General features: G+C 45.5%; 1 protein-coding gene across 2 annotated transcripts; it reads right to left on the reverse strand.

The window, feature by feature from the left end:
• Window positions 1-524: 524 nt before the first annotated feature.
• Window positions 525-20,425, reverse strand: Atg4a (Autophagy-related 4a). Of its 2 annotated transcripts, none has more exons than XM_077700273.1 (13): window positions 20,315-20,425; window positions 19,070-19,168; window positions 18,520-18,591; window positions 15,078-15,176; window positions 13,683-13,781; window positions 12,028-12,100; window positions 11,035-11,114; window positions 7,434-7,600; window positions 6,201-6,279; window positions 5,637-5,776; window positions 5,127-5,183; window positions 2,152-2,266; window positions 525-732 (listed from the first exon to the last, which is right to left on the reverse strand). In XM_077700273.1, the coding sequence occupies exons 1-13, from the start codon at window positions 20,421-20,423 to the stop codon at window positions 668-670; spliced, it is 1,254 nt and encodes a 417-aa protein (XP_077556399.1). In that variant the 5' UTR covers window positions 20,424-20,425; the 3' UTR covers window positions 525-667. The 2 variants fall into 2 exon arrangements, 1 of the variants encoding a protein (XP_077556399.1); XR_013322617.1 differs by having other exon boundaries at window positions 698-732; window positions 5,127-5,233.
• Window positions 20,426-24,411: the final 3,986 nt, after the last annotated feature.

Here is a 24,411-nt window from a genome sequence, read left to right on the forward strand (position 1 = left end):
TGGGCACCACTTCTTGCTTATGCAGGATGCCAGAATTTTGACCTGTCAAGTCAGCTAATGCTTCCACAATCCCCCTTCCCTCTATACTAAGAAGGCCAGTGCCTTTGCTTATGTATTTAAATCCCACAAGGGGGGCACATTAGCCAACATACCAGGAATTTGGTCAAGTGTTGCATGCGCCTGCCAGAATGAAAAGAGTGGCGCAGACATGACCATTTATAAAAGGGTGGTTGGTGCAAGTCAGTTCGACTTGGATGTAGCAAATGGAGCTCGCAGGCCTGTAGCTTAACACATTTAAGGAAACACCAGTGTTTTTAGCATGGTGGCACATTCAAATATATCACAAAGGCCTGTAGCTTCCTACATTTGGACATTAAAAGAAACACCAGTGTAAAAACGTGGTAGCACATTCGAATATCACAAACTCGAACATGGAAACTTACCATTCACCAAGCCTACTTTAATTTTATTTTCTCTCTAGGTATCATGCTAGCAGCCTAGAGTGTCATGCAAGTGAGGGGAAGTGTTGGCGATATAAATTTATTAAAAACCACTCTCGTATGTATAAAAAAAATACAGTTGCGGAGCTTGTTGCATCTCGGCACAGAAAGGCTAGCAGCCAATGAAGAGTCAGCACCTGCAGACTTCTTCCCTTGCTACATGCAGCTCAGATGATTTCAAACTCATCGTCCGAAGTGTCGTACTTGCGCTCTTGTTCCAAGACGGTAAAGTCTGGGGGGAAAAGGAATAAAGCATGAAGCGAGAATAAGGAGCCCTGGAGTAAGCTTCGACGCGCAAGCAACTCACCTAGAAAGTGCATGCAAGCATGCATGCACTTAACCAAAACAAATTCGCTGTGTCTTAAAATGCAAACAAACTCTACAATGCATGCTGCCATATGATCCTGCAAGTGGCTAAGGCGTTGCGCTGCTGAGCACGAGGTCGCGGGTTCGATTCCCGGCCGCGGCGGCCGCTTTTCTGATGGAGGCGAAAAGCAAAAACGCCCGTGTGTACGAGATTTCGGCGCACGTTAAAGATCCCCAGGTGGTCAAAATTAATCCGGAGCCTTCCACTACGGCGCGCCTCATCGCCTGCGTTGCGTCGGCGCGTTAAACCCTACAATCAATCAATCAATCATATGATCCTGCACTGCTCTGCGCACAGGCAGTTAGACATAGCTACAAGAAAAGGGGCCATCATGTATACTCGGTTACAACTTAAGAACGGCACCGGAAGTTGCCGCTGCGCCTCGTGACCATAGCCGGATGTTACTCCGCGTGCCGCAAGTAGTGCGCTACTGGGAATAATTTGAACAAGGAACGAGCCGTTTCCGTAATTTTCTGTACTTAATATGCTTATAAAATACTGCAGCGACGGCAGACAAAATCATGCATTCATAGCATCTCCGTTCAAAACGCGCGTGCCCGTTGACATCCGGGTCCGTCGCTTAGGCGGAGTGATAATATATATGAGCTATTGCCGTTCTTAACTTGTTCCCGAGTATAGTAATGGACATCTAAGACGAGTCAACCTAGATAATCTGTACTTGCTTTAACTTGAACTTTTGGTTTATTCTACCCACGTGGTTCCCAAGTTTGCACACAGCCCCCGCAAACTTTTTACTTTAATTATCCACTGGGTGATTTGAACTAAATTTAATTCAAACAAAATTATGAGTTGTTTGCAGCTTGAATTAATCAGGTTGTACTGTAACAAGGTAATGCTCATCCCAACAACATATTTCCTGCTCCCCTTTCAAGCTCATAATAATAATGCCGAACTGCACTTATGACTCAAAATGCAGGCCCTTTTCAACAGGGAAGTTCTTAACAAAACAGGACGCAAAGCACCTAGGCATCATCAATGCTCATAAATGTTCTAAGCACTTCAAATTGTGTAAGGCTATTCAGCCGATTTTTACTGCTACTTGAACAGGCTGCTGCTGAGGCCATGACAGAACTATACCACAGGATGTGGATCAAGGTGAACGCTTTTCAAATCAAAGCAGCCTTTACAAAGATATGCAATATGGCACCCGTGTGCTAGGTAAGCAAGAAAGTAGCTATCCCCTGGTCTGTAAAACACGCCACAGTTTGCTTTTTAGGTGGCACAAAGTCATATCAATCGCGAATCGAAGAAGCCGCTACTGACCTGCGGTCTGCGGCTCCTGATCCAGTCGCTGCTCTTCATCCACAAAGTCTGGCCATCCCAGTGGTCGGTGCTCCGTAATCTCAAACAGAGGCTGGCTCATCTCGCTGATCAGGTGCTGAAAAAAAAAAGTCATTACTTAACTGCGCACAGTACACCCTCTCTAGGTACACATTGTTGGGCCTGTCGGCACTCCTTCTTGTACTTGTCATCTTTATTTGCACCCTTTTACTGTACTTACCCGACTCTAATGCGCACCTGATTTTCCTGGCAAAAAAAAACGAAAAAACGTACACCTCCGATTGTAGCGCGCACGGAACTTTGTTATCCAGAAAAACGAATGCGAGAGAAACGGCCGATTTATTTCCTGAAGTAAATCTCACTCATCTTACTGCTCCTCGCTCTCCAAGAGCTCCTTGTCGCTTTCCGCTGACCACAACATCCTGTCCTCGGTGCTGCCAAGTGCGTTCGTGATGCCACACTTCTGAACGAACATTCAACCATGGTCGATGGGATCGTGGCTCATGCCTAGCACGCCCATCCCGCGAGCTTCTCCAGAGGCGACCACTCGTTTTGAACGCGTGAGTGCCGCTCATAAGCCACTCGTGGAAGCGGCACACCGTCATTGCCGCTGCTGCCATTGCTGTTATCAAGCGCACAAGTGGAACGATTTGACGATTTGTGCGAACGCCGATAGAAAAGCCTAGGAGTCTAGGCTTCCTCCGTCCGAAAAATCGTTGCTAAGAGCTTTGGCACCATCTTAAGATGGCGATGGTGATGGGTGGGACGAAATTTCTGCTGTTTCTGCAGTTTCGGTTTCGTATCCGATTCTAACGCGCATGCGATTTTTCGGCCTGTTTTTCCAGAAAAAAAGTGCGCGTTAGTATCGGGTAAGTACGGTACTCTGTTAAAACAAGTCCTGTTCCCAGAACCTTTCCTCAAATTTGCCTGTTTAGTTAAAGCCCATTAGTAACATTGTTTACTCGGGCCTTTTTACCATACATAACAATTGAAATAATGTAAATTCTCACAAGAGAACTACTATTTGTAGTGGTATCAGCCCTTGGCAGCAACAACTCTGTGCATGGTATCGCATGCACCTTTGGCTTTCATCTTTAGGGGTGTTGGCATGCCACATGGCAGAAACATCTGCAATGATACGAAAGCTGGCTCGGAAACTAGCGGGGAGGAGGCACTGTGTCAACTGATTACATGTGTAAACTACAATTTGGCAGAATGGGTAGCCAAACAAACCTGATTACACAACATTTTCTTGCACTTTTTGGAAGCACGACGAATTGCCCTGGCTACAAGTTTAATTTGGTGCAAATAGAAGGCCCACACCATGTTGCCAAGCCATGGAGCTCACGTGTATGGTTGCAAATTTTGTGCCGCAAAGACATCACAATTTATTAAAAAAGACAGAAACAGCACAAATGAAAGCCACAAAGGAAGGTAGGTAGACACAGTGCAGACTACCCGTGCTAGGGCCCCCCTAAATATACGGCTAATTTCGAATTTCCGCACCGTTCCGGCAAAGCGCCCCCCTCCTTCGTTCCACACCCTGACATCCACTACACCCAGGCAACACTGGTGTGCCACGGCCAGGCTACAATCCAGTCCAAGCCAATCCTGGTTAGCAGCCTGATAGCCTGACGTTTGCGCACCATTTCTTGTGTTGGCTGTGTCAGTCTACCGTGCATTCCTAGGAACACATGCATTCCTATACAACTTTTTTTGGGAGTGACTCAGATGAGGTGTTTTGAGAGTGTTGACTAACATCCTTTGGCAAAATGTTAGGTCCATGAGCAATCCGTTTCTTTCGTAGCAGAGGATCTTTGTCGCAACCATCTTAAATTTTGCTGCCGTTCCGGGATAGCGCCCCCTCCTCACTTTGCCGGTGATATCAACATGCCTACAGGGGGGTGCTTGCTCGGAATTATACGGTAGTGACTTGACTAGAAGGATTTAGATATGAATGTAAATTGTGTGTGCGTGGAGAAAATAAATAAACACTATGCATTCCTATATTCTGGTCCCTGCAGAAGGAAAAAATTTCGTGCGTACTTCGCTGCAGCCCGTAATTGCCTTCGGAAGAGTGGCCGTGGTCTAGTGAACCCTGTCCCATCATTTGGTAAGATATAATGACATGAAATAGCAATTTTTATAATTTCCTAATCATTCTAACAAGTTAGGAAAATGTTAGAAAAACAAGAACATTTTCACAGCCTGGGGGAGGGGAAAATACACGATTCGAGCAAGTGAAGGAAATGTTAGAAAAAAAAAAAATCACAGCCTTGGGGGAACGGGGGTGAGTGTGGAGCTGCTGCACACTAATATTGCAGTACTGCATGCAGGGGCTTTTGTTGTTGCATCTTACCAAAGCTGTGTATGAGCAAAATGGGGAAAAAAAAAATGGTTGACAATTACTATGCTCCCTAATGCGAAATTTGTGCGCAACACGAGCTGCAGTCTTCTCGGTCACAGCGCATAGCTGCTGTGTCTCAGGAAGTGATCGTGTGATCAGTGAACGCGCAATGGCGTGCGCTACTCTGCCGTTATCGTGAGGCGTGTCGCCGCCCTCAAGCATGTTGTAAATAGTGTTTGAACCTCCCACGCAAATGTCACATGGTTCGGATGATCATCCACGCAATGAGGAGGATGCCGACGAACCGGTGAACGTGCAGCACGCAGCGCGTGCTGGACTTTTGTGCTTCGGCTACTGCCCTCCCCGTCACACTTTCACCATAATTTAATCCCCCAGTTTCCTGCAGAAGCCTTCATTGTCTCGGTTATCTCATAGCGCGCATCACTGCCGGGGAGCGTCTCATTCCACCTCGGCATACCACCCTTCCCCCCACTTTCGCTACACATTCCTCCTCTACTAGTTTCCCCTTTGTTCCCTTGGTTATGACGCTGTCAAACCACAGCAGTGAACGCTTAAGTGCCACGCACTAAAAGAAAAGAAGACAGCTCACCTTATGTGCCAAGTTGCACCAGCTGTCAAACTCGGCCTCCGTTGGCAGGTAGAAACACTGGTAGGCAGGCAGGAGCACAATGAGGGTGTGGCACGAAACCAAGAACTCTGTTTAAACACAGTCACGAGATCCCACGAATTCTTGCTTGCTCATCAAAACCTTCACAAGCATGGGGGTAAACAGGAATGAAGTCGTGGCCTGGAATTGTACGCCCCAAACCGAAAGCACGACCTAGGACCAGAGTTACAGAACCAGTTTGTCAGAACCTAGGACCTAGGTAAGAACCTAGGACCAGTTTCACCTATTAAAAGTATTTGTCATCTCACCCATCAAATTTCAACCTGACGTTTACAATCGGCTAGCACAAGTTTAAAGGAGTCAACCTTTAATGCAATTTTGTACGATAGCATTTCACTCCCCCTTTGATACCAGAAAATCCACCCCTGCACAAAACAGGATAACCCAGGAATGCGACAATAGTAATTGAAAAGTTGACTGGCAGGCTCTTACCAGGGCGATGGAAGGGTCCAACTGTCCGATGTCCATCCTGCTGGCGTGGGCGCAGTGGTAGCTCTCGTCGTCCGGGAACTCTGTGTCTAAGTCGACCGCCAGCTGTGTTGTGTGTGGGTCCAGGAAAACCAGGTCATCTCCTAAATTGAGAAAAAGCGATGATGCCTTGTTTCCAAGTGGCAAGACCACTGTAGGTTCGCTTCAAAGGCATCATCATCAGGTAGGGTTATTTTGCACTTACCAAAGCTCTCGTATTGCAGTGTAGAAGGGCAACTATGATGGCTAAGTGCTTTTGCTTATGTATCAAGTGAACGGTGCACACCTCACAATGAGCACTAGACAGCATGTGCTCCGTTCAGCCTTCTGCACTGCCTTGAGCTGTGCCTGTTTTCCTGAAACTGCCAAGTTATTGTCCCATAATGAAATAGTGTCAATCCAACATCCCAGGCTAATACAGCAGCTTAGAGTGTGATAATATTACGCTTAGGCTCAATGCTGTAAAAAGGCGGACTCCACTCGCGATGGATATGCTTCTCTAGGTGTTGTGAATAGTAGCCCACTCACCTACAACACCTATTATGTACAGCGCATGGTTTGGCTTCCCCCCAATGATGCCAAGGGATTGCTTCAGGGCAAATGTCCTCTGCAAGGAATAAGCAAGAAGTAGGAAGAACAGTCAGTTCCAACTTTGCCATGCGTAGGTTATCCGGATATAAATGCAAGAGATAACTTCATAGAAGCACTTCAGACAACTTAAAGCTTCTCACAAATGTATGCCAAATAAACTTCTTTTGCGCTGCCCACTGGGGCACCAGTGCAGACTATCAAATACTTTGCATTTACTCTGCACCGTTACTTCGCATACACTCACACTGAAGTAATACCCCTGTCACACGGGCACTTTCAATCGCGATTGAGTCGATCCGGATCGGGCCGCTGCTACAAGGCAGTTTTAATCGCGATCGAGCTTGATCCCGCTCAAACTCAATCCTGGTTTCTCAAGCGCGATCGAACGAAAGCGGCGATACTCTCGTCCCCGCTCAGCAATGGCACAGAAGGCGACAACTTCAACTAACGCTGCAAATTGTGTTAAATAACTTGACCGAAATAAGCGTTCGGTAACATTTACATAGTTACGTATACCTACGACCGCGGGAAGTTACCAGACGCCGGCCGCAAGTACATTGTTAACGCCATCTGGTGTACATGAGCGCAACCGATGCAACTTCTCGATCGAGATTGAAACGGGCCGTGTAGCAGCGCCAGTGCGTCGAGCGCGCTCGAAAACTCGATCGTGATTCGCTTCAATCGCAACTGAAAGTGCCCGTGTGACAGGGGTATAAGTTGCAAATGATGCGTCTATACTTAATCATTTCTTTTTCTATTTCAGCCCCAATCACTAAAAGGTCTACACATACATAGTAGCAATAATAAATTCTACACCCAAGAAAAAACACCATGCCAAAGTAACAGAACCATGACAAATGGCACTACTGTTGCAAATCAGTATCAAATCTTTTAAACATCATGCAAAAACAGCATGTGCGGAGAAATATTTTAAGTGAATAAAGCACATGCTACTACTTTTTAACAGAATACAGCCACTACCGTCGCTTTCAAAGCTTGCACAGGCGAAAATTGCAGCTGTAGATTGCAGTTGTGATAATCGCTTCTCATATTAGCCCACACAGCTCCAATGTGACAACATTTTGCAAGCACCCTAGGGTTCACTGAAGCCATTTTTTGGATACGCCCCTGCGTGTGCAGAAGCTAAGCCTGGCAGCCTGTTCTTCTCACCTTGAGGCCGCAGTAGTAGATGGGGTTGATCTCGCTCAAACCGAGCCTCAGAGGAATGAAGAGGAGGAGGGGCTTCCACGACTCGGCAGCCGCTGCTGCCAATCCCGCTGGCTCAGCCCTGTTCCGAACCCCGCTCTCGGCAGTTGCTTCAAGTCTGCACACCTTCCCTGGAAAAGGCAACAAGACCAGAGCTGCCACAAGACCATCGCACTACCGCACTCCTTACCACTAAATACGAATACGAAAGGCTGAAGTTGACCACACAACAAAGTGCAACAATCAAAGGCCACCTACAGTTCCAATGAGCCTTAACTATTGTCGCAGACCATTTGCATAATGTACAGTTAAACCTCATTATAACGAAATCAAAGGAGTGCCGGGATTCACCCGTTATAACCAATATATCATTATAGCCATAGCGGGCATTTACTGCAAATATTGTGCATTGTACTTACCCAAAACAAATAGAGGGTGAAATTGGATCTTGCCGCCTGGCGGCACGCAATGAAATAACTGCAATCCGCGGATATAAAAATAAGAAGTCACGCATGTACTCTATTGCAGTTCAAAATACGCAACTCGTTATTTCAAACGGACTTTGCTGCAAAGATGTCTGCAATTGGCCATTGATTATGATGTGAACAGTGGCTTGCCCAGCTTTGTGCCCCATGTGACAGCTTTTATCGTAGCCACCTTCTGGTCTAGCGTTAGTCTTTCGTTTTCACTTCCCGCCTGGCGCATTCATGCTGCTCAAATCACGCGCAGCCCGATAAAATATACGGCTGAAGCAGTAAAAAACAAAAAAACAAAAAAGAAAACGTGCACATAACTTTAGCAACGCGGCTCCCGCGGGGTACGCCAGCAAGTGCCAACAGTCACAGGTGAGCGTGTCGCGGCCGTGCGTTCCTCATGCATTACCTGCATGCCGTGTGCAATTAAAGGATGGTTGGATTGGCTTCGCTGGCGCAGCGGACACAAGGCGTGCCGTCCAGCTTTGCGCATGTTGCTGGAGGATGCATGGTGGGAGTTTTGAACTGCTAAATACAGTTGTCGCATTGCACACTGGTGTAAAACTGGCTCAAAATTTTATTCCTTCACGAATTCTGTTAGTCATATCCCGTAACAGGCAAATTTTACCTTGTTGAAACAAGGTTTTAAATACATTAGTTTCTATGGGGACTATCAAGGGGAATTACAATTTACTCGTATCCATTATTCCGTTACTGTACTGCTGTACTGCTATACTGCCAAGCATGTGAGTGTTTCCACCCTGGGTAACATTTTATGCTTAGAAAGCACTTTTTGCACGTATGCTCAGTTTATTGTTTCCTGCCCTGAAACGCTTCCACTGCTTTGTCCTAAGGGTATAAAAATAAATAAGTAAAAATCATACATATGCTCTCGCATTAGTCAAAGGATTTCCAGTGGTTTCCGGGAGCTACATTTACACACTTTTGAGCAAGTTCTGGAGCAGGGGAAAAATCTGGGGACAACTGCAGAAGTGCGCTGCGGACTGTAGCGTTATTTGAAGCCATTGCCGATTTCAAATATAATTTTATAAAAATTGATTGATTAAAAAGGCAAAAATTGTTGGTAATGCATTTACTTTCATGGATGCCACGCACCAATAGTGCAGCAATCCCAGCCCACACAGTTGGCATGGCCAAATCCACTATACCAACATTGACGGCTAGTGCTCTGCATTGCTGGTCACAGGTTAAAAAAAAGTACCAACACTACAGAAAGCTTGTCAAACACCTTGCATACCGCACCTGTTAGATTACCTATCGTACAGCTATTGTGAACACATATAACGGCGCATGGTGGCATTGGAGAAACAAGACTCTGCTTGTGGCAGGCTCCTTTACCCCCTTGCAGTTTGGACCTTTTACCCAATTTCCGGCCATTTCGGTCCGCAACAATTATGTCCGTTTCTGGTGCTGCAAATAAAGACACAAACTGCCCAAAAAAAACTCACAGGATATTTTTTTAAATTTTTTTTAGCATTATGCTCGCAACTATTTTACAAATATTTCAGCAGCGTGCGAAACCGCTTGAAGCAATCTCCTGGGTGCAGGCCAGTGTTTTTACTGCAGGTTTCACACAGAAACTTAGTTTCCCTCTAGCCTCATTTTGTTTTTGTTTTTATTGCTACAAACATCACAGTCCTTGTTGCTTCAGCCTGGGAGCTTGTAGGGGAAATGACTTGTCCCATCCACCCTTTACTCGCACTCCATACGTGCAGACGGTCCCCGCTTTTTGGCTCGAGCCCTCAGCTCGCCCACCAGCTGTTGAAAGAGGTTGGGGTTCCTGCTGAAGGTTTCCTGCTCTTTGTCGCCCTGAATCTGCAGCTGTGTGTGCCTCTAACTAAAACTGTTGACAATAGAAACCTCTAGCTGCCAGAAAGAAAGCTTTCACCACCATTCCATTGTATTACAGCAAAATGCGTAGATCACAGGGTAATGGTCCGCACGGTGCTGTCTCCACCACCGTCATGGTCTTCGTCACTCGCTTCTGTCGAATCACTATCATCACTAGCTGATGGAGGCCCAGAGTTCCCTTTCTCACTGAAGTCATCAACGCTTTTGTTAAGTGCACCACCATAGAACGCATGCAATAAGAAAGCGGCCATGCTTTTTAGCGAACAGCACGCACATAAAAATGCTCTGGAATCCATAAAGCCTGTGCTGAACATTGTGCTGCACCCTAATGAAAAAAAGAAGAAATTTCAACAAAGTTCACTTATTTCTCAAGAGATGACGCATCATGCATACAAAGAATGTGGGCGCATCGCAGTGAGAAAAACCGCGAAATTTAACCTGGAACACCCATGCGACAACGGACCGCAAAGGGTTAAAAGAGAGAACATTTAAGGGGGGACACTGGTCTTAAAACAACTTATTTTAATTTGCACGTAAACTCTGTGAAACTTGTCATTCTTGCAGCTTTTTTCCAACTAATTTCAAATAGGCCACTATTTTTTTAGTTGATCAACTAGTTCCCAAGGTAATTAGATATAATTACAGATATATTTTAGAGCTCATTAAACTTTGGTGGCACCAGTGGCAAGGAACCATCTTGAGTGCCCATTTCAAACACAAAAGTTTAATGAGCTGTAAAATTAGTTCCAAGTGATGCATAAAAAAAACGCTTCTATTATTGAATTCCCCAGGGTTCATAGTATTGGAACATATCGAGATTAGTTTTATGACCAACACTGTTTTGTCTACCGTTCCTCTAAAAATGACTAATTATCTTTAATTATCTTGGGAACTGAATGACCGACTCGAAAAATAATGGCATATTTGAAATCAGTGGGAAAAAAGCAGCAAGACTCACAAAGTTTACTTGAAAATCAAAAGAAATTGTGTTAAGAGCAGCATCCCCCTATAACCAAGATGGGTACGGCTCAAACCACCTGGAGGTACCCCAGGGTGCATGCATTGCCTCACTCTGTCTAGACAAACACCCAGGCACTGTAAAAAGGAAGGTGTGATGTAGAGATTGGACATATGAGCAGCATCCTCACCGAGACGAGAGCGTGAGGGAACTTAGTGCACACAGGGTGAAAATAAAAGGACAGAAGCGAGAAATTGCTCACTTATGTCATCCATAATGACAACGTTGTCCATGGCAACATGTATGGCAAGGGAGCTCCACTTGTCAAAGGCAGCCAGCTTCCTACAAAGCAAACAAACAAAAACACAGTACACGGTCAACACTGCCAGAAAAGCCAGCCTTTAAACTTTTGTGTCATTAGTGACTGAAATGTAAGCGCTTGTGGCAAAAGAGTAAAATGGAAGAAAATGGAAGAAGGGCGGGCAATTTCATGCAGCTGAATCCAGGTACATCAAACACCGACATTTTGAATTACTGCCTGTATTGAACAGCTTAATGATCTCATTGGAATTTTTTTCCCTTGTTTTGAGCAGTTCATTAAACAATTATTTACTCTAAATCTAATCTTCAATTCCTAGCAATTTTGAAGCATCCAGGTTCGACAATGTACATATGTACCTACGCTGCTGATTGGGCCTTACATTACAGGAATTTCATTATTATCATGCCTGACACATACCTTCGGCATCAGCCCAAATCACTCTTCCACAGTTAAAGGAGTTCTCAGCACGCATCTAGAGTTAGGGGACAGGAATGGCAAAAATAGCAGTGACGCATGGTGCCATCCTGCACCATGTGCCATTACTGGATGCAGGTGGAAAAGAGGACTATGCACTAAGATGGAAGAGGAGAATGAGGCAAATGGCTAGTGCCAGCTGCTAGCTGTACCAGTGAAACTCGGCGTACGGCTACAGGCCTCAGTTTTGTGCAGTGTGCCAGCATCATTTCATGGCCTCCTATTAGGAGGCAAAGCAGACCCACAACTCTGGTGTGCATGTAACTTAATATGTTGTGCATTTATAGTTACATATACACACACACCCCTTTTCTTTTGAGCCTACAACCTTTCATTCTCCAATACACAGTAACAGTTCAGAATTTCAGGCACTTGGAGTGTCTTTGGCAAGTTTTTATACCTTGGTTTTTAAAGGAAACCCACTTATACTAGTGGTTGACGGCCACATGAAATGCTTACCTGAGGACGTGAGCAACAGTGTTGGGGCCAAACCACTGTCCCACAGCCTTGCCCTCGGACACACCCATCTGTGCTGGAGTACGTGTAAAAAAAATAAATAAATAAAAAGGGGCAAATCACTTTCCTTTTTAGGTGTGAAAGATGTTTGGTATTGAAGAAAAAGGCATAAATTTGAATTTGTTTCTCAGCAATGAACTTTGGGCTTGCATAACTAGTGAAACAGAGCCAGAAATGTGAAACAACCATTATTGTACTTCTAGGTTCCTTTAAAATAATTAGCATCCATTCAGCTGCTTTTTCTAAAAACTTGACAAAAGTTTCCCCGATGAATTGACATTTATTTCCAAACATTCATTCTGTGTAAGATTTTATTGCAAATTTGTAATCATGCTACAATACGTATGTCTGCCAATTTTGATTGCAATAGGAAGTATGCACTGGGCACTCGACCTTGCGCCACTTGCGCGTTGGCACTGATGCCATTTGTATGGTCCCACGCTGCCGCACGGAGAGTACATTTCCCGACGCGAAACGTAGTTGCGGTGTGGTGTTGGCAAGAACGTTCGTGGTGGAGTGGTGCTTTTTCTGCGTGACTCGTGGGTTTGCGACTGCCTTATAGTAAGGAGTAGCCAGCATTGTTTTTGCTTCGAAATTCGTGACTGCGCTGTTCACGCTTCCTACAACCGCAGACCCGAAACAGGCCACACAATTAAAGCAAGCACGTCATTGTTTTTTTTCCCTTTTTCTCCTGTTTCAAAGTGCTGGCTAGGGCAGAGCTTGAAGACGGCCTTGCTCCATGCAACGAATTCGCATAGAAGTTATCAACAATGGGGCTAACCAGTACCGAATCTGTTGCGCCCGTTTCATTTCCGGTGGGGGTGATATGGCGTCGAAGCTTTCACTTCACATCACGTGACATGCTTGAAACATTGCGTACTGCTTGAAATGTTCACTAATTAAGCCAGCGAGCATTCTTATGGATGAGACAAACCAGACTGGGTGCCCAGCTTCAACCTGGTGAGTGTTTCGAGGTCGACACCCGTACATGTCAGGAAATTAAAGGCATCCAACCCTTTCGTCGCCTTAGACTGCTCTCTAATGACCAAGCGTATTCCATGATAACATACTAAAGCGTAACTTTGGGCTAGTTGGGTATACAATCTAAATACTTAAAGAGCAGCGCAGAGATGAATACGTACAGAGTGACAAGCTAGGCGCTTTTGTTTGTCACTTGTCTGCGCTGTTTTTGCAGCCAAACCACGTTCCGCAATGTTGTGTTTATTATTAACGCTTCGTCTACACAGAAAAAAAAATACACTTGAAAATCACCAGTGGAAACTTTGTTGTCGCCTCCGGTGTTGTTTTTTTTTCTTCGGCGTGCGGGCGCAGTGGCACAAGCTGCGCCATATCCATGGCGCAGCAGCCATGTTTGTGGCCATTTCTAGTATCGCCAAGCGAAGAAATTGAAAGCTAAACTTTTCAATGAATACCACCTATAGCCAAAATATTTAAAAAGTAGTAATAAAAGATCAGCTAAAAGACTAACTGAAACACCAGAAGAAAAAAATAAGGGGGAGATGGACAGAAAGAACGCTAGCAAAGCAAATTTTAAGAAACCACCATTGCCCACAAGTGCACGTACGCAGAGCACTCACCGATCTGGTGTATGGAGAACGTGCAGTTCTTTTTGTCCTGAAACATGCGCAGGACACGCAGGTAGCTCTCATCTCGGATTCCCGGTGTCCACTGCCAGCCTGCACAAAGGAGACAGCCACAAGCACTGATGCGTACAGACAAGGACACAAGGACAACATAACTTCAACACCGCAACTCTGTAAGGGAACATTCTGAACACTGGCAAACAAATATCTGATGCACATCATGATGAAAAACAATTCACTTGTCCCTCCCTATTTTTTAACATGCGTGATCTATACAAGCTCACACTCAGTACAGTAGACCCACATTCACAGGGTGTCCCAACTATCATGCACCAAGATTTTTAAAAAGAGCAATGGCGTCATTTGAAGAAAAACTAGTGCATAATGTTTGCAGTACAGTGGAGTAGTGGCCAGTAATTTTTTCATTAATGAAATAATAGTTAGGTAATTGTAATTAATTATCCAACTCAAGGAGTACTGTCCCAATCATTAAAGTGTCAATGAAGCACTTGTAGGTAGCCTTGAGGGACATCAAACTGTGGATTTTTAGAGATGTACTAATTGTGTACTCCTTTTTCCTGACTGATAAAGAAGCCCGGCGAATTATGAAAAATACCCCGTGACGGAGCTTTCAGTCGACCGTTTCAGAACTGTTCTGGTCGTTTTCGATACAAGGTTCAAACTGGGGGTTTTAAGTGCCAGGTCCGCATCTGGACTAGATGACGACCAGTAGAAGGCCAAGGATTAATTTCCACCAGCTGGAGATGGTCAACATCCAGCAAGAATCTTGCACACACAAGAAATTTCTCGTTATTCACATCCACTAGGAAAACCATGGCCCGAGGTCGCGGGTTCGATTCCCGGCCGCGGCGGCCGCTTTTCTGATGGAGGCGAAAAGCAAAAACGCCCGTGTGTACGAGATTTCGGCGCACGATAAAGATCCCCAGGTGGTCAAAATTAATCCGGAGCCCTCCACTACGGCGCGCCTCATTGCCTGCGTTGCGTCGGCGCGTTAAACCCCACAATCAAGATCAAAACCATGGCCCGAGATCAAACCTACAACTCCTGCTCAATGCAGAAGCAACACATTCCCGACACAACGGATGTTTTTCATAGCACTGTGGCCATCTATTCCCACTAACGTATGCACACCAATTTTGTACTGAGAAGCTCCTTCAACGGCATGATTCATGCACACAATGGTACAACTTCATGCACAAAATGGTACGATGGTACTTATTCATGCAATGCTACTTATATACTCATTGCACACTGCAATGGTACTTATTCATGCAATAAGTGCAATGGTACACATTCATGCACACAATGGTACGACTTCGTACAAATGTCGTGACAGTGCCAAGAAGGAAACGGTGGCCCATCCGATACCTCTCCTGAGGTGCCGTCGCATGAGGGCTTCGGCCACGGCCATCTGTCCGCACCGCAGCATGCATCCCCAGCCGGTGTCTGAGGTGTAGTCAGTGCCGCCTGCAATTGGGCCAAGGCGTTACGCATATACACAGCGAGGCAAGTGTCGATGTGCGTTGTGAACTGAAGGCCAACTGCAACGAAATTTTCGGTCACTCTTAAATGCACTGTTTTCAGGAAGTACTAGTTTAAGAATCTGGAGGCCCAATTACACGCTGCTGCATTGCAAACGAAAATCAAAATCTGCTCTTTTCCAAACCAAAACCTGATGAAAGGGGCGGCCATTACAGCTAGCCAGAAATGACGTTAGACTCGGGAATTGAGTGGGCACGTCCGGAAGATTCTCCCGTGGTTGCCTGCTATAAGACAGCGTGCATTCAAGGTGCTTCAATTAGTGCGTTTCTTTGAAAATGCAAAACAAGCACTAAAAGGTGCTAGGAAGTCAGTGCAACCATTACTACTTTAGTGTGGGCAGCTGAGATGCACCCACAGTCATCCAGAAGGTAAACACGGGCATCGCGAGGCATCATGGTGAAGAAGAGAGTGGCTGAGAGCTAGGAAATAGGCGCACCAACAGCAGTGTTGAGCGCTACATGAGCGCTTGCGCAGAGCATATTGGCCGTGCTGACCAAACCACACTGCGTTTGCGAGAGAAGAAAGCAAGACAAAAAAGCTACTATAAGGGAAAGTGCCGAAACAAGCTGTCTAGCATGTACGAATTCAGTTTCAGCGCATATTATCAAAGTTCATATCCAGAATTTTAGTATGCTTTGTTTTTTTGTTGTTGTTGTTAACAGGGTGCCCACGCCAAATATTTAGATAAATAATGATGCCCACCTATATAAAAAGCCATGCAGCAATGAAAGCACTGCAGTGCCTTCGCTGGTGCCATGAAATAGCCACCCTAACCGCGACTCAATTATGCCAACTTTGTTTTTACCTATATTTCCAAATGGAGCCCATTTTTCTTACCTGTGAGCGAAATGTTGCCAACAGTCGCTTTTTTTTTTTTTTTTTTTCTCCGGTGAAGTGGTTTGAACTGAACCAGTTCCATGCAGTGTGCCGCTCAGCTACCATACGCCTTGACAGGACCCGACAACAGCTTGTTGCCTCGTGTTGGCCGCGTGAAGTGAATTTCTATGACAAAGCTCCCACGGTGGAAAAGTTTCCACGGCAGGACGCCGTATGTTCGTGGAGCTGAACTACATGGAGCAAAAACACGGTGCCCGCTGCCACGTTGCCTCTGGGTTGCTTTCAGTCAAGGAGCCAGTGTGGATAACTGAACCTCCACAACCAGAATTAACAGTGGCGTGAGTCAGGGGTGTTTCTTCTGCTGAAATATCCGTTTTCAGTTTCCAAAAGCGTCAACGGCAGTAGAAAAAGAAAAGAGTTAACATAATAGCTGAACATCAAAAAAAGAACACCTCGGGAAGATCTGAACTAGTGACCTCCAAAACATAACACGGCATTTTACCTTTCGTGCACGTCACCTGATGACGTCCTACAAAATACAGCATGTCAAACAAGTCCACCAATACATACGACTTGCAGCTTCTGGTACAGTGTCTTCCAGTTTTCATCGCATTTGAGAGGCCCCCCGCAGTGAAACCGCTTGTTCCGCACACACCGATCTTGCAGATTGGTCTCATACGGCTATTAACACAAGTAATGCCGCCAGATCGGTTTTATTTAACCCAATAAAAGCTATCGGTGACACAAGCCATGGCAGCTGGGTCGGGACTGTGTTTTGCTTTCGGATTGAGCTATCAGAATCGCGTGGACTTCACTCGTTGAAACCTCATTTTCCTCAAATGATCTCCGATTTATAATCCATTTTTTTCTGCCGCTGCGCGTCGGGTGAGCGCCGCCGGTTGCTATTCGTCGACTGGTCCTCGCATATTCGCTCCATGTGTACTCGTTCGCGCACCAACGCAACGCCTGGCTGCACCAACAGCGTATCTAGGGTGGCTCTCACGTCGGCCATACTGGCGTCCCGCGAACTTGAACAGTCGACGGAGCGCCTGCTGCCTCTGTCGTGACCACGATCTCAACCGTTTCATCAACATCATATCGCCTCGCATCGACCAGCCCCAGCTCCCCCGGCATTTGCTCTGCCTGTCTCATCAACGCAGAGCTTCTTCAGCTCCTCGCATTTCGGAAACACGTGAAAACCATTTATTCATGCGTGAGGCATAAATTACGCTGCTCACTCACACAAGGAAGCACTTATTAAAGGGCTACTGAGGGGAGACAACAGGAGCAACAGGAGCTCTGACAGTAATGTCACATCCGGAAGTTCGCCGCAGTGGCGACCATTTGTGGCGAAACTCTGCTAGGTGCTGCATCAGCTGGAGCAGCGTGTTTTCAAATGGTTTTCATAAAATACTGTACATGTGTGGAGTTCAAAACTAGGTCACAAAAGACTTTACTGGTGTAAACCACATGTTGAAACAATTTGGGGCAGGTAAATTTTCATTACAGTTGGCCTTTAGGTGGAGCGCTGGCTACCCAAAACACATCCAAGCAAGGTTTGTAACACAGGAAGTGGAAGCTAAATAAAGCTGTTGAAGAGAACGTTTTTTAAAAGCAAAATATGCTACACAGCTGGATATTGATTGCCATTTTGCGGCATTATTGCTATTTCTTTCTCTACTCTGCAGTCCAGTCCGCAACTATTAGAACATGTATCAGCTGCAGACAATTATTGTACACTATGCCAATAACTGCTGCAAAGCACCGCGTCTCCATGAAGTGAACCATATTGATTTTTAATTATCATATTCTGTTGTCACACACCTATATGCACCCTAGGCTAAATAAATTGCGGTGCACAAATAATAACACAACTTTTGTTGTCTCTCTGCAAGACATTACCACATTTATTCATGCTGTTAAAGAACACACCATGATTATTAAGCCCAGTTTATTTCTCGACTACTATGATTACATGATGCATAAAATGTAAGCTGTACTCCCTGAAAATACACGTGCACTTATTCAAGATTAAAAATGAGAAGCACGTTTTGTTATGCTGTGAAACCACAGCATTTATTCCTAACATTTGCTGCTTAGGCCGCATCACGCTGAAGCAACAGGAAAACTAGTTTCGAAAAAAATGCAAGGATTCGGAACATTTTCAATGCTTTTACCACTAGATGATAAGAAGAAGCACAATGCAATCTTGTCAAATCACACTTGACGGATGCCGAAATTGCAGTCAAACAAAGTGGAGGTTAAATTAGAGGGAGTGATTATAAATGTTCATGACCTTGGCGTAACTCAGACATTCAAATAATGAGACGACTCAAATTAAACAACTCCAAACTACTTGGAATCCACCGTGCAATGGAAATATACATTGCACACAAATTCAAGCAGACAAGAGCAAAGTAAAGTATCTCACTGATTGCCGGGAAGTTCCTGCGATATGTCAACCAGATCTTCGACGTCACATCGCTCCTCAGGTCATCGAGCTCTGAAACAGTTAACAATGTCAAATTTCCTTCCTTCAGCTTATGTGCAGAACACGAGCCACTAGCTTTGTTGGAAATAAATACATGCCCAGCCTAGCATGTTACACAGTACATTAAATATTAAGCTTTGAGCAATGGTTTACACTAATTGTGAACAAATTGAGAGAATTTAGGTGGGCAAATACATTGCTAGTTCCTCAGGTCTCAACCAATTCTTTTCAAAAACCATCCAACATGCATAGCTTTTATGTGACATCATCAGCAATGCTGCCCTGTTGCGTTTCCAGAAGCTTAGTCAATAGGCACGAGATAAGATAGCGCAGTAGATACAACCGTTTGCTGTGCTGTCAGTTCCTGGAAGTAGCAGCTGGTATAAAGCCAATGCCAACTCTATACCTTTTGCGGATATGCTCGTATGCATGCATACCAAGGTTATCACTGAATGTATAAGGATATTAATTAGCTACCGCAGTCACTAACCATGTAATGTGCTGTACTTTGTTCCCAATATATAGACAGGTTCTGCAGATGGCTTGAAGTCGTCGTATTCTAGAGCTCCAACTTCGTAAGTTAGAGACGCTGGAAAGTGAAAAATTGAGCATAAAATAGTGCAAAGCTCAGAGCATGCTTCAAATGGAAGCCCTTGAAGAAACACCTCATTTTTCACATCGAAAAAAAAAAAAGAAGGGTGACAGTAAACATACGCTAGCTCTTCTTGGTGGAAACTCACGTCGCAAATACGACTCCAACATGCCTCGAAAACACGCAAGACGGTGGCGAAACATATCGGAACAACACAGACGGTGCGGACACCCAAATAGTCGGGTAAGAAACCGCACACGAGCATTGCCTTACGAATCAGGTTATTTTCCTGGGCACTCTGAAGAAATTAAGGGAAAAAAACATTCGTTAGAGCAACACGCACTGATGGCTCAATTGCGATGAATTTCTAAACTAGAACGACAGTTACTAGCGTTAAAGATAGGTGAATAAATTCAACACATATTACAATTGTAATCTGTGTTGAATCGTCAAGTTATTAATAACTTGGCGATTTGGCCGTAAGCTGCAGAATACGATCCCATTACTGGGGCATTCCTGCGAAATAATTAATGCAGTTCGCATACACGTTTAAACGCTTGGTCATCCCTTCTTTTATCACGGCATTTAACAAGCGGTCATTACCAAACTCCAACGCAACTATGACACCAGCGAAAAAAAAAAAAGACACCGCGATGTGACAGCAAAGAAATGAATAAGTACTAGCATCGTCTCTCGCAGCCGTTGGGTGAGCAAATTACTCGTTGTAACTTCATGCCAGTTCAGCGGACCAATGACACCCGTCAAACCTTGTCGTGAAGAGGAATGTAAACAAAAACGTCACTTACTAGAAATGGCTGCAATCTATTTCGGGAACTAAATATTGACTGAATTTGAAGCAACGAAAATTCGTTTGCCAGTGAAAGCGAAAAAATGATGCTGCCTGTGGCCGCTCCTTGCACACCTCAAGCTGTGTTTTCGTCAGAAACAACCTGGATGACAGGGGAAGGCTGTGCCCCCCAGGCAGTCAGTTTCAATCTCACTTACGGACGACCCAAAGTCGATCGATAACACTGCGAATCTTAAGTTATAACCTTAAAGTAAAATGAGTACTATTTAACAGCACAAGCGTCAAAGACATGACAAGGTAGTATAAGAATTGCGTGACCAGATGAAGCGACGTACCATTGAAAACATCAGCCATTCTTGAAAGGCCGTAGCGCAGGAACTGCATTGGCGACAATGCGACTCCTCTAGATTGCGAGAGCCTGAAACCGAAACCGAAAACACACATGATATGTTGAAAATTTTAAATCTTTTGATGCTAATGCAACGTGAAAGCGTTATTTTAAGATGTTTAACAATACGAAACATTTTTGCGTTCTCAAAATATTTTTGATTAAAAGTTTTAAGGCGGGAAGCTTCAAATGGAGCAGACTAATCTAATCTAGCAATATCGGAGCAGATAATGCTCCGATAATCTATTATAATTAATTATTATAACACAGAAGAAAGAATACTTCTATGCCCGATATTTGTAGAGCAGCATTTGCTCTTCTGGTGGGCTACCCTCTTCTCGCCCATCTGTGCACGCACGCACGCACGCACACGCACACACGCGCACACACACTCACTCACTCACTCACTCACTCACTCACTCACTCACTCACTCACTCACTCACTCACTCACACACACACACACACACACACACACACACACACACACACACACACACACACACACACGCACGCACGCACGCACGCACGCACACACACACACAAAAAAGACAGCGTAGCACGCAGGCTCAGCGAGCCCACACGGCGCAAGCCGGTTGTCTCATATTTCTACAACATCGATGGACCTTCCAGATGTCCCACGCCGCAAACTTCCGTTGCGTACCTGCGAGAGAGAGAGAGAGAGAGACCCTTTATTACAGAGAAAGCAGAGAGGTTTGCCAGCATGAATTCGCTGACATGCTACTCTGCGGGGAAGGGGGGAGAAGGAAACAAAGGAAGAAGGTGGTAGAAGAAGAGTAGGAGACAAAAGATAAGGAAAAAAAAGAATAAAAATTAAAAATGAATAGAGTCCTGTTTAAGGGCGCTGAGTAAAAAAGCAGTTGACCTAAATCCATCTTGATCAAATAAAAGCCCTCCCAGCTCCAATGATTAATTTGTGGGACTGCGACGTTTGGGAACCTCCTAATAAATGCATGTATGTTAGTACTCTCTTTTGCATGTTAGTCTTTTGTTAGTACTCTCTCTATGCATGTACTCTCTTTTTTACATAAAAACTTCAGCGAGTTTGATCATGCTAACAAGGGTTGGGGGCCTTCACAGCTAAAGGGTGAAATGCACAGCACCTCGATCTCCACATCGGCTGAGCACGTAAAGACACATCTTCTCGCTGCTCCGTCTGTACCGTAGTTACCATGTTGACGGGGCCCGCGTAGGGGCGCTTGTGCATTCGTTTCGGTAGGGGTGGGGGGATTAGTTCCGCGGCCGGCCCTCGCCATGCCCGCACATTCGTTACGATGGGGAGCGCCCTCCTCGCCGTGCCTGCACACGACGGCGCAGTCGGGTCTCGGTCAACATAACCACGAAACAGACGGAGCATACGGATCCGTGCTAATACGTACCTGATGAACGCATTCTGAGCGTTGTCGGCATAATCAATTAGGTCTGATATACTTTTGTCACAAATTGGCAGCCACTCTTGAGTAAAATGCTCACGTCGCACGGTAAGCTCGCCCCTACGTGTATCAACATTTCCGCGTGAATTACAGTAAAACTAGATTAATAACGAGGCACGAGGGTTTATTAGCACAATAAACTGTACCCTGGAGAGCCATCAATAAAGGTTGCAAGAAAGGCTGGGGACCCATACCAATCGGCGTTGCCTAGACGAACTCTTCAGCGGCCGACGAGGTCTCTCTCAGGATGGTGCGCACTGCGCAGAGCAGCCAGCCACGGACACCGAACACGGCTTTAGCACGTCCCCAGAACCACGGGATTCAGCCAATAAGAAAGAGTCATATTTGAGCGCAACAAGCCAATCATTCGTTTCAAAGCGGGGGACAAGACGCAGCGATTAAGAGTCGAAGCAAATAGCAATGAAAAATGTCAAGAAGCCGTTGAGATCTGTATGGAGAGCTCGCAAGGGGAAGCAGAGGCTAGCTAAATCGCCCCCTCGGTCATTTTCTTATTCTAAGTAACCACACAAAGCGATCGATTCCGAGTACGCTCTTATCCGGCGCGAGTGCGCGTGCGGGGTGGGCGCCGCACTATGACAAAAGGGAAACTAGGCGCCGGTCATCGCCACGGTGGGGGGAACTTGCCGGGAGCGAAGTCGCGACATTCCCGACCAGGCCTCCCTTTTGTGTGCACGCAGTGCCAAAGCAAGCATAACAAAGCTGACACTGTCAACTATGTTCGTTGTAGACGCCCGTGTACACAATTGAAAGTGCGAAACGATCGCGAATTTACAACTTCATTGTACACTTATTTTGACTCGAAAAACAGGGCGCACATTTATGAGCGCTGCCTGGTCGTCCCGAGTGGTTTGGAACGGACTGTCCAGATGGGTGAAATATTTGAAAATGATGGATGAATTTATTTCGTAACGAGCAGCTAGGGACGATGAAAGATGATCTACATTTTCTTTTTTTTAGGCCACAAAGGAAGCTGGGTGAGTTGGTAAGGGTTTATGGTGTGGTGAAGCGCGAAGAAACAAAGACAACCAGGAGGAGCAAATACAAGCTTCTTCCCAAGCGGTGTATCTCCGTGGCGAATAATAATGATAATCCTATATGTACCTGATAATCTTACGTATCTGTGCATGCCCACAATCAACTTAACCCGAAAAACCACATAAAAGAACAAATCACTAATAAGTGAGTTCAGATCCCTTTTGTCCCGAAACCCGCAGAAAAAGTCATGCACCCCTAAGTCTAACGACGACGATGGTTAAGCGAAGCTTTCTCGAGACGGATTGTTTGTTTGTCGTCCGAGTTTTACAAACCTCTTCGACTTCGTCGAAATGGAGCAATAACGCCAAGGACCCGGCCACGGTAAGCGTTTTTTTTTCTTTCACTTCATCACCCGCCGTTTTCGAGTTACAGACGCCACCAGCGAGAACATCAAAGCTTCGCTTTAAAACATCCTGTGCCAAGTTTGTACCCAAGAGACTCATTCGAGGGATGATTTTGAGAGTGGAATCGACGTCAAAATTGGTTCGTCCACCCTGGAAGCAGTTCAAGTATACGGCCGTCTTAATCGAATCACAATCAGTACGTTCTGTCCGATTCGGAGTACAAGTCCGGTTCAAAAACTTAACTTTTCAATTCGTCACACGTGCAGGACATCAATTCTAGATCTGGTTCTCCCTTAAAACCTCGGATATTCGTTGCTTCTTCTTTTGTTTCCCTTGCGACGTAAAGCTTGCAGTAGCTAGTGGAATTCTTCCGGAACTGTCACTGTCACCACGTGCGCGGCTAGCTAACGACCGTGCGCGCCCAGATGTGGCGCAGTGAGACTGCAAGAAAAGTTCGCTTGGCTTTAGGTGTCTGCAGCTGCTAACCCCCGCATTCGCCCCAAGGCAGGTGCAGGAACTAACCAAGCAGAAAAAATCAAGATGTGGCCATACCCCGCCGCTCATCCTTTTTTCAGTTCTTTTTTTTTTTTTTTTTTCCATACGCCCACAGCTTTTGAACATTTATTGGCCTCGAAGTGCTTCCCCTGCAGAGGAACAAAAAAAAAAACGATTTGCTCGTTTTGAAGGGGAGCCACAAGCAACAAGATTCCAGCCCATCGGCCCCTCTCCTACTTACAAGAATTTCAGGAGTGGGGGGGGGGGGGGGGCGGTCTCAAAAAATAAACACCGCAGGCATGCCTTCAGCGACCACTTCGAGAACGCACAAAGGGTGGTTGCCCACATCAACTTCCCAACCAACCGATTTTGTTGCCGATTTTTATCCCTGTCGACGCGCGGGAAGAGCTCTACCGCACGGCGGACAGACGAGGCTGGCGAGTTCTGCTAATTTTCCAGCACTTCATGGAAAAGAAAATTAAATGTGCTACGATTTTCTCAGAGGCTCCAAAACTTCAGTTTGTTTAATTTCAGACACTACTCGGAACGTGTTCGACACGCTGTTTTCTTTTTTTCTTTTGAGCGACTCTTGCCGTCACGCTTCGTCGCAGTAGTGCCCCAGCCCCTCTTTCTCGAAGTCGTGAATGGCTGAATTCTCAGTATGTCCGAGGACGGCGGGTTGCACGGTGGAAAGCGC

The sequence above is a fragment of the Haemaphysalis longicornis genome, unplaced genomic scaffold, assembly GCF_048455015.1.
Source record: "Haemaphysalis longicornis isolate Haplotype H1 unplaced genomic scaffold, Haemaphysalis longicornis Haplotype H1 scaffold_2, whole genome shotgun sequence".
Classification (NCBI taxonomy): Eukaryota; Metazoa; Arthropoda; class Arachnida; order Ixodida; family Ixodidae; genus Haemaphysalis; species Haemaphysalis longicornis.

Coding starts and splice junctions, on each gene's coding strand:
- Atg4a (XM_077700273.1), bottom strand. CDS start 20,423: ATGTGTGTTTTCGGTTTCGGTTTCAGGCTCTCGCAATCTAGAGGAGTC. Junction 12,101..13,682: donor GTTCTCCATACACCAGATCG/GTGAGTGCTCTG, acceptor CACGTACTCCAG/CACAGATGGGTGTGTCCGAG. Junction 733..2,151: donor TCAGGAGCCGCAGACCGCAG/GTCAGTAGCGGC, acceptor TTTTCCCCCCAG/ACTTTACCGTCTTGGAACAA.